At 43.9% G+C, this 10,862-nt stretch overlaps 1 protein-coding gene across 1 annotated transcript in view; it reads left to right on the top strand.

The window, feature by feature from the left end:
* The first annotated feature begins 2,097 nt into the window (after nt 1-2,097).
* LOC107573823 (26S proteasome non-ATPase regulatory subunit 3-like) overlaps nt 2,098-10,862 on the top strand; it is a 9,548-nt gene continuing 783 nt past the window's right edge. Inside the window, exons 1-10 of the mRNA XM_016260274.1 lie at nt 2,098-2,365; nt 3,918-4,108; nt 5,283-5,420; nt 5,728-5,864; nt 5,944-6,134; nt 6,673-6,776; nt 6,848-6,962; nt 8,013-8,132; nt 10,353-10,456; nt 10,536-10,691. Of these exons, the coding sequence (XP_016115760.1) occupies nt 2,263-2,365; nt 3,918-4,108; nt 5,283-5,420; nt 5,728-5,864; nt 5,944-6,134; nt 6,673-6,776; nt 6,848-6,962; nt 8,013-8,132; nt 10,353-10,456; nt 10,536-10,691 (1,359 nt within the window). The 5' untranslated portion in view covers nt 2,098-2,262. The remainder of the gene's footprint in view (nt 2,366-3,917; nt 4,109-5,282; nt 5,421-5,727; nt 5,865-5,943; nt 6,135-6,672; nt 6,777-6,847; nt 6,963-8,012; nt 8,133-10,352; nt 10,457-10,535; nt 10,692-10,862) is intronic.

The following is a 10,862-nucleotide window of genomic DNA, read 5'->3' as shown; positions in this document are numbered from 1 at the left end:
TAATGGAAAGGAAGATAACGGAAAGGTTGACAAATTTTTGGGAAAAAAGAGGATTAATATCAAAATGGTTTTAGAAAAGGAAGAGGAACAATGGATCCTATTGTGTGTTTAGAAAATGAAATTAGAAAAGCGCAGATAAATAAAGAGTCAGTAATAGCAGTATTTTTGGATGTCGAGAAGGCTTACGATATGATGTGGAGAGAGGGACTTTTGATCAAATTAAAAATGATGAATATAGGTGGAAGAATATACAATTGGATAAAAGATTTTTTGGCGAACAGAAGCATCCAGGTAAGAATCGGGAATGACGTGTCAAATACATTCCAGATAGAAAATGGAACTCCACAAGGGAGTGTAATAAGTCCATTATTGTTTTCCATAATGATAAAGGATGTATTTAATCAAGCAGAACCAGATAAAGGTATAGGTCTCTGTTTGCAGATGACGGTGCTCTCTGGAAAAAGGGAAGGAATATTTTATATATTAATAAGAGGCAATAAGGAAAGTAGAAGAATGGGCATACGCATGGGGATTTAAATTCTCAGTGGAGAAAAGAAAAACAGTAATTTTCTCTAGGAAGAGGGTTATTCCAGAAGCGAGTTTGAAGATGTATGAGAAATCATTAGAAAGGGTGACGGTATTTAAGTTTTTAGGTATTTATTTTGATGCCAAACTTACTTGGGCTGAACATACAAATAAAATAGTTGGGAAATGTCAGAAGGTGTTAAACATCATGAGATGTGTAAGTGGAGGGGAATGGGGGGCACGCTGAGCCCAACAGTTGTTATCCAGGAATGTGAACCATGGGTTTATGTAACACCTCAAGCTGATCTGCATTTGTTGGAGGTTAAAAGAACAGAACGAGAAGCTGACTTGGCATCTGCATTTTCAATGTATGCCAGAGTCCAATACCCCTGGCATATATACAGATGTACACAGACGGCTCAGAAGATGCAGAACGTCAAATAACTGGGGCTGCTTTAATTCAAGACTTCAGCTCATGAGGCAGTTTCTACTGTAGAAACGATAGCAGTGCTCTTGGCTTTGCAGTGGGCCGAGGAACACAAACCTGAGAAGGTTCTCATTTGTTCCGACTCCGTTTCAGTCTTGAAGAGTTTGAGATCTTTTAAATCATGTCACCAAGATATTCTTTTTAGTATCCTACAGATACATTCAAGAATTGTTCAAAACGATTCATCGATCAGTTTTATACGGGTCCCCGCACACACAGGAGTGAAGAGCGATGAAGAAGTGGATAAATGAGATGAGCAAGCTCTACAGAGAGAGGCGAGAGAGATACCAGCGCCAGGAAGTCAGTCAGAGATCAGGCTTTTCATCTGGAGGAACGGGATTAAAGAATGGCACGTTCAGTGGAGCAATGGGGAAATGGTAGATTCCTTTACAGTTTAGTAAACACAGTCTCATAATGTAAAGTGTGTCGGTAAGTCCAGGAAAGAAGAGGTTATCTTTCACAGAATATTGCGAGGGCACTCAGATTTAAATAGCACTCTTAAAACAACAGGGAAGCATCCAGATGGGTCATGTTGAAGAAGCAATACCTCCTGCATTTCTTGAGTGTAGCAAGTATGAACAAGAAAGAAGAAAAATGATAGTAGAAATAAGGAAAAGTGGAATTCAGGATCTTAATTTTAAGGTTTTAATAAAATGGGCACGTGAAATAAATAGTACTGTATTCTTTGAGTTTATAAGTGATACAGGGTTGGTAAATAGAATGTAAAACTCCGTTTCACACTCTGGAGCAGAAGATGGCGGTAATGCACCTGTTTGCGTTGGTGCCAGCCGCCGTTAAAAACCTGTAGCAAGTATGAACAAGAAAGAAGAAAAATGATAGTAGAAATAAGGAAAAGTGGAATTCAGGATCTTAATTTTAAGGTTTTAATAAAATGGGCACGTGAAATAAATAGTACTGTATTCTTTGAGTTTATAAGTGATACAGGGTTGGTAAATAGAATGTAAAACTCCGTTTCACACTCTGGAGCAGAAGATGGCGGTAATGCACCTGTTTGCGTTGGTGCCAGCCGCCGTTAAAAACCAAGAAGAAGAAGAAGAAGAAGAAGAAGAAGAAGAAGAAGCCTATAAACTGAGAGCGCCACCGTCCCATGATGCACTGCGGCGCCTGAGAATCGCCAGTCATCTTCCGCGTTAGTTTCTAGCGGCGTGAATCCGAGCGCTCCCACAACGTCTTATTTACACGCGTGGTCTTCGCGGTACGACATCGAGCTCCAGCATCTGAGCGGCAGCATGAAAGAAGTGACGGCCAAGAGACGCGAGAAAGCCCGCGCGGAGAAAGAGAAGAGCGGAGCGGAGCCGCAGGACAGAGAGCAGGACCAGCTGACGCTCGACGGTCAGAACTACACACACACACACACACACACTCTCTCTCTCTCTCTCTCTCACACACACACACACTCTCTCTCTCACACACACACACGCTCTCTCTCTCACACACACACACACTCTCTCTCTCACACACACACACGCTCTCTCTCTCACACACACACACACTCTCTCTCTCACACACACACACGCTCTCTCTCTCACACACACACACACTCTCTCTCTCACACACACACACGCTCTCTCTCTCACACACACACACACTCTCTCTCTCACACACACACACGCTCTCTCTCTCACACACACACACACTCTCTCTCTCACACACACACACGCTCTCTCTCTCACACACACACACACTCTCTCTCTCACACACACACACGCTCTCTCTCTCACACACACACACACTCTCTCTCTCACACACACACACGCTCTCTCTCTCACACACACACACACTCTCTCTCTCACACACACACACGCTCTCTCTCTCACACACACACACACTCTCTCTCTCACACACACACACGCTCTCTCTCTCACACACACACACACTCTCTCTCTCACACACACACACGCTCTCTCTCTCACACACACACACACTCTCTCTCTCACACACACACACGCTCTCTCTCTCACACACACACACACTCTCTCTCTCACACACACACACGCTCTCTCTCTCACACACACACACACTCTCTCTCTCACACACACACACGCTCTCTCTCTCACACACACACACACTCTCTCTCTCACACACACACACGCTCTCTCTCTCACACACACACACACTCTCTCTCTCACACACACACACGCTCTCTCTCTCACACACACACACACTCTCTCTCTCACACACACACACGCTCTCTCTCTCACACACACACACACTCTCTCTCTCACACACACACACGCTCTCTCTCTCACACACACACACACTCTCTCTCTCACACACACACACGCTCTCTCTCTCACACACACACACACTCTCTCTCTCACACACACACACGCTCTCTCTCTCACACACACACACACTCTCTCTCTCACACACACACACGCTCTCTCTCTCACACACACACACACTCTCTCTCTCACACACACACACGCTCTCTCTCTCACACACACACACACTCTCTCTCTCACACACACACACGCTCTCTCTCTCACACACACACACACTCTCTCTCTCACACACACACACGCTCTCTCTCTCACACACACACACACTCTCTCTCTCACACACACACACGCTCTCTCTCTCACACACACACACACTCTCTCTCTCACACACACACACGCTCTCTCTCTCACACACACACACACTCTCTCTCTCACACACACACACGCTCTCTCTCTCACACACACACACACACTCTCTCTCACACACACACACACACATCCTGTGCACTTTATGACTTAAAACGGTCAAGAAAAGCCAAAAATGTAAGCGATCCGCTTGTGATAAAGTAATCGAGCACTAGTCACTTGCTCCTGAACCTGATGAACTCCGAGGCGTGTGGAAAGCTCTGTGGATGGCTCTGAATGTGTCTTGTCTGCTGCAGATATCAAGGAGCACGTGAAGCAGATCGAGAAGGCCCTGCAGGGGAAGGAGCCGCGCTTCGTCCTCCGTGCCCTGCGGGCTTTGCCCTCCACCAGCCGCCGTCTCAATCCCAATGTGCTGCAGAAAGCCGTGTCCGGGTTCTTCACGTGCAATGCTGCCAGCAAAGAGTTCCTGCTCCGCTTCCTGGACGAGGTACCAGACCACACACCTTCCTGTTCCTCGGCGTATGCATTTACAGCTGTGAAGTCAAAAGTGGGGCTGTTCTCTTAATCAGAGTGATATGGGCTGTAAATATTATCGTGCACACAGACTGCTATGCAGGGCTCCAGACTGGGACTAAACCTTTTGTCCTGCCTTGTTAAAGTTCGCACTGGTGTCACTGATAAACACTGATAAACACTGCTATTTCTGTTGCGTATTAGACGTATTAAAGCCAAGAGCAAATGGGCCAAAAGCAGAATGAAACAGTGCTGCTCGTGTGAACCGCGCCACATGGACCATTTACCAGCTCGACCCAACAGAGCGTGATCTTAGAGCGAATGCGTTTGATCACGTGACTGTTATTAATAGGGGTGCGACGCTAAATCCATCCTGCGGTTTTCCGAAGGCATGGCGATTCTCTCTGGAGTCGATTCTGAGCTCAGATTTTACAGCAGATGGCGCTGCGTGCTTTAGAAACAGCCGTACTCCGATGCTTCCAGTTCTTACACACACACCACTTGAACCTAAAATAATCATTCATGAAGTTCAGAAAGGTTGAAGTGAATTAAAAGAGTGTTCACAGTGGGATGTGTTTACATTAATCTCGCATCATAAAAGCCGAGGTGCATTTAACCACTTACAATACATGACTCAGCCGAACGCACTAGCGCTCTTCTTCGTGAGCATTTGAGTGTGCGGTTAAAAACTAGACTAGAGCGCCATCTGTGTTAGAAACTAAGCTCAGAATCCATTCCAGAGAGAATCACGATGCATCCGGAAATCTCAGAATCGATCCAGGACCCTAGTTATTAAACCGCGCTGTGAGATCCAGCGAGAAGCGCTCGAGTTCAGCACAGGGTTAGCAGTGACTTTACCGGTTTTGTTAATGAAAGTAAATGTACATCCTCATCCCAGCTCAATCTACTGCTGCTGTCAAATCTGCAATTCCAAGAGACAAAGCGTGTATTTTATTATTTAGTATCATTAATAGTGATGAGTGATTTCAGTGCTGGTGCTAGAGCTTTGAGTCTGGAGCCCTGCTCGTGGTGTTTTCAGCGTCCTCCGTCTCAAGAGCACTTCATGTTGAGCCCTGACCTTTACTGCAAGTCCGCTCTTCCCTCCATATCTTGAGTGCATGACTGTAACCGGTGTCTCTGTGCTTCAGCCGGTGGAGAAGGAAGGAGACGTGGTGTTCAGGCCTCGCACGGGGAAAGCTGCAGCGACACCGCTCATCCCAGAGGTGGAGGCCTATCTGCAGCTGCTGATGGTGGTCTACCTCACCAACAAGACACGCTACGCCGAGGTCAGCAAACTCACATTATATCTCATCTGCTGAAAATGTGAATGAACATTCAAAGGGTTTATCCTTAACTATGCATGTGTACCTAAAAGGAATAGGAAATATTAATCAAATAAAAATCTCTGCTAGCAGAGTTAGATTTCACTGCAGTCCAGCACATGAAGGCACGGGGTTATTTACAGATAATAACATATGGTGTGTGTGTGTGTTTTAATCTGATTAATCAAATAAATACTCGACTGATGAATTGATTGTCCAGATAATCATTAGTTGCATTAGTTTTCCTCAGTGAATCCTCTGTCCTGCACAGGCCCAGAAAGTGTCTGATGATCTGCTCCAGAAGATCGGCTCTCAGAACCGCCGGGCTCTGGACTTAGTGGCTGCCAAGTGTTATTACTACCATTCGCGCGTGTACGAGTTCCTGAACCAGCTGGATGCGGTCCGCAGGTGAGCCTGTTCTCCACATGCCCTTTGACCTTAGGTTCAGCTGAGCTGCTGTGGTCACTCTTCTCTCTCGTGAGCACAGCTTCCTGCACACGCGCTTGAGGACGGCTACGCTACGCCATGACGCTGACGGCCAGGCCACGCTGCTCAACCTGCTGCTGCGCAACTACCTGCAGTTCAATCTGTATGACCAGGCGGAGAAACTGGTGTCCAAGTCTGTGTTCCCCGAGCTGGCCAACAACAACGAGTGGGCGCGCTATCTCTACTACACCGGTGAGTGGAGAGCGCCAGCTGGTGGTGTGGTGCTTCAGGTTACTGAACTGTTGGTCTCAAGTCAATACTTCCATCATGACTGGCTTCCAATAACACGTGGTTTATATTGTAGTGAGGCTTGAGCACTTTATCAAAGGTAATCGTCAAAGTATTCTGGATTCACTACAACAAGTTCAGCTCAATCAACAACATGTTGTGTTGATTACAAAAATAAACTCAATGAATCCCTCCTTTTCTTTAGAAATGTGTCATAGAGAGGCCATTATTAAACTGTGCTGCGAGAAAGTGCTTGAATTCAGCAGGAATGCCAAATATAAATTAATAATAAATGCTGTTGTATTATTATTATATTTGTCATGTCTGTTGTATTACACAGTGTCCTGATCAGGTGCGACATGTGCTAATGCTACAGTGTTGTGAAAAATAGTAAATTTAACACTAACAATCTTTATCCCAACTCAAACCCAGTGCTTTGCTGTAAAATGTGCATTTCCATGAGACAAATCTGTACTAATATTTGTGCACTGCACATTTTGAGGGCGGATCAAGGCCATCCAGCTGGAGTATTCAGAGGCGAGGAGGACTCTAACGAACGCGCTGCGTAAAGCGCCTCAGCACACGGCCGTGGGCTTCAAGCAGACGGTGAGTGTGTGTGTGTGTGTGTGCCTGGCTTCTGTCGCTGCTGCAGTGAGTGACGGCTGTGTCTCCGTCAGGTGCATAAGCTGCTGATCGTGGTGGAGCTGCTGCTGGGGGAGATTCCTGACCGCCTGCAGTTCCGCCAGCCGTCTCTCAAGAGGTCCCTCATGCCCTACTTCCTGCTCACACAGGGTACTTCCTCTCGCTCACACAAATCATTGTGTTGAAGAATGCAATTAAAGTGCACATGAAATCAACATTGACTATATGTGACCCTGCAGCACAAAAGCAGTGTTAAGTCGCTGGGGTATATTTGTAGCAATAGCCAACAATACATTGTATGGGTCAAAATTATAGATTTCTCCTTTATGCCAAAAATCATTAGGATATTAAGTAAAGATCATGTTCCATGAAGATATTTTGTACATTTCCTACTGTAAATATATCAAAACTTAATGTTTGATTAGTAATATGCATTGCTAAGAACTTCATTTGGACAACTTTAAAGATGATTTTCTCAATATTTAGATTTTTTTGCACCCTCAGATTCCAGATTTTCAAATATTGTCCGATCCTAACAAACCATACATCAATGGAGAGCTTATTTATTCAGCTTTCAGATGATGTAGAAATCTCAATTTCGAGAAAATGACACTTATGACTGGTTTTGTGCTCCAGGGTCTCATATTTGTTTTGTTAGTACACATTGCTATTTTTGTGGTGAACAATTCATCCGTGCAAGTCAGTCCACAAAACAAAATGGTTTGCTTTCGTAATCTTGATGTCAGTTTGACGGCTTGAGCATAACATCCTTAAACACGCCCCTCCAACTGTCAGTGTTCTACGTCCAATCAGTTCACAGTAGAACAAAACAAGCCACGCCCTCTGTTTACTCATTCAGTGTTCCGTTTCTCTCTGAAGCACGTCACGATACGGAAGTCAGACTTTAAATGCTCCTGCTGGGGGTGTCACGAGACCGCGTGCTTCAGCAGTGTGAGGATGTGTATCGTAGATATGAAAAAGGGAGTGTGAATAAACATGAGAAAATCTAATTCTGCTGTGAAGCAGCTCGGCTGAATCCAGTCATTTCAGTGTTGATTCAGTTCATTAACTTTTACAAATTACATTTGTAATTCTGAGCTTCCTGTTAAATGTTGTATGAGTGTGGATCATGAGAGCAGCATAACGTCACACTCCTAACAGGATTAGTTAATAACAGTGTGCTGTTTCTGCCCTGTCTAGCGGTGAGAGCTGGAAATCTGGCCAAGTTTAACCAGGCGCTGGATCAGTTTGGAGAGAAGTTTCAGGCCGACGGCACCTACACGCTGATCATCCGTCTGAGACACAATGTCATCAAGACCGGTGAGTGCTGCTGATCTTAACCCTCGTTCCTTTGTAGTGGCGTCTCACTAACACAAAGCTCATGGAGTCCTTCTGCAGTAGTACAGACTCGACCCAGGCGCTCTCTAGCTCTGCTGTGTCGTCTGTGTCTGTGTGAGTCAGAGTAAAGATCGACTTCCATTCACGCACACCCGAGTGCTGGAGGCCCGAAACACGAGCTCAAGCCAAGGAGTTTTCTGAAGTTCGTGTTTGGTATTCGAATCTCTTAAGGACGTGTGACCAATAGAAGATCACGCCGTGAACTCCTAGCTGAATTACAAGAACACAAACTTTACAGCTGCTACTTCAGCGTTGCAAAAGAAGTGGAGTAAGTTGCATATTTTTACCTTTTGGATAAATTATGATTAGTCGTGTTGAATTTGTTGACCTTTTTAAAAAAGACACTGAAGAGTCTTATCATGACTGAAGAAGTTTTGAGTGTTCAGTCTAGTGTGCACACAACACTTAAAGGCTTTGTTGAAATAAAATATTTTCCTAAGAGTGTAGTCCAAATAAATTGATCAATCTGACTCTTACCTTTAAAAAGACCTGTTTGTCTTCATGCATGTAATACAATTAAAACAATCAGTCATTTTATTCTTTTTCTCAAATAAGTTTGATACTTAGCACGTCTTTGAAAAGCACCAATAATCTGTGATTTAAGAGTCTTTAAAGAAACCGAAGCTGCAGTAATTCTGAGGTGAAACCGATGAGGCTTTCAGTGACGCACGCTCATGAAGATGTTCTTTAAAGCTGCACAATGGAAGATCATTTTTCTTTCTTAAGCAAGCTGACAAACAATTTGATTATTGAGCGAGTACAAATTTATTTTCTAGGATAATAGCTTGAAAATTAATATATTCCAACAAATAATAGAAAAACATATGAAATGGTGTGTCTTGCTGATCAGTTTCCTTGTGTCAGATCTATTGTGTTGTAATACTCTGTAGGGCTGTCAAAAAAAATTCGAATTTCGAATATCTGTCGAATAAAATAAAAAAAATCCACATTCGAATGCAAAAACATTTGAATTTTAGGTCTGCGTCAGCCGTCAGGCAGCTTATCAGCGGCGCACGAGATGCGATGACGATGTGTGTGTCATTGATTGCATTTGAATGCTTTTGTTATTCTATCCAGTTAAAGCCACTAGATGTGGCGCTGCTGCGTTGTTTATTCATATATTGCAGAAAACGAGAGCATCAGTGTGGAGATGTTGTTTACATCAAAACTGAAACCAAGCCGTTCACACAGAAAGCATATTTATCACATTTTCTAGAGGGACATCTATCAGCGTTGCACTCGCGTCTCGCACAAGAGAGCGGCATGTTTAGAAAGCCATGTAATATTAATGTAAGTTCAACTTTTAAAAAAACATGTCTCAAGACGTTATGGCGGTTTCCCCCATCCCACTGCATCTCATGTTTTTAAATGAAGAAAGTAGCCTACTCTTTCTGATTGGTTTTCGGTCCTTTGTATTAAACTATACATACATGCATGGTGCTGGGTTTTTTTTCTAATTGTTTAAGCAACTTTATTAATTATATATGGGTTATAAACATTATTTTAAACATTATGCACTTTTTTTCAAAGATAGTCATGTTATTTTATTACGCTTTGAAGAAACGTGCATATTTTTTTGCCCGATGCGCCCTCTTGTGGCCTCAGGAGAGAAGCCAAAAGCTTTTTTCCCCCTAACTGAAATTATGCCTTTTAAATTAGAATATAATTTGAATTTTGATCATATTTAAGTAGAAAATTTGAATGTAGTTTTACAGTCATTTTGCTTGATTTGACGAAGGGAATCTGTTGAGTCTCAACTCAGTCACCCTGAATATTTCAGAATATTTCTACACACGTGTGTGTGAAGTTTGCAGATGTTACTTCAGCTCCAGTGTTATCAGGCCAAGTTAAGCACTGTTATTAGCTTCCTGCAGAATCATGTGCTGGTGCCACCATACACACAAACTCCTCTCATGTTAGTCTGGATCGCTGATGATGAAGAGGTCAAAACTGGGTGCTAACTGTGAGAATAGATTATAGAATCGGATTTGAATATGAATGTCTTAATGTGACTCACCAGCTCTTCAGTGCATATGAGGTATTTGACTGCCAGCTTTATATCCATGGCTGTGTGATGCTGGGATCATCAGCAGGTGTGGCTCAGTGTTCAGGCAGCTGGGTGTGTTTGTGATGTGTCTGCAGGGGTGAGGATGATCAGCCTGTCGTACTCGCGCATCTCTCTTGCTGACATCGCACAGAAGCTGCAGCTGGACAGTCCTGAAGACGCAGAGTTCATCGTGGCCAAGGTCAGACTCACTCACTCACTCGTGCGGTCGTGTTCACCAGGGACTGAGCTGAAGCATATGACCGTCTCTGTCTGTCCAGGCCATCCGTGACGGTGTGATTGAGGCCAGTATAAACCACGAGAAAGGTTACGTCCAGTCGAAAGAGACCATGGACATTTACAGCACCCGAGAGCCTCAGCTGGCCTTCCACCAGCGCATCTCCTTCTGTCTGGATATACACAACATGTCCGTCAAGGTACAAGAAACACCAGCAGAAGGGTCTTTGGGATTTAACGAATAATTACATCGTCATTGGTTTGTTCATGTTACTTGAGGCTGGACTACTTCAAGTAGTAAAGCATATAGTTCATTATATACATATATATACAGTGTGTGTGTGTATGTATGTATGTATGTATGTATATAT

The sequence above is a fragment of the Sinocyclocheilus grahami genome, unplaced genomic scaffold (assembly GCF_001515645.1).
Source record: "Sinocyclocheilus grahami isolate Dianchi unplaced genomic scaffold, SAMN03320097.WGS_v1.1 scaffold2043.1, whole genome shotgun sequence".
NCBI lineage: Eukaryota > Metazoa > Chordata > Actinopteri > Cypriniformes > Cyprinidae > Sinocyclocheilus > Sinocyclocheilus grahami.
This window is presented reverse-complemented; position numbering and strand designations above follow the sequence as displayed.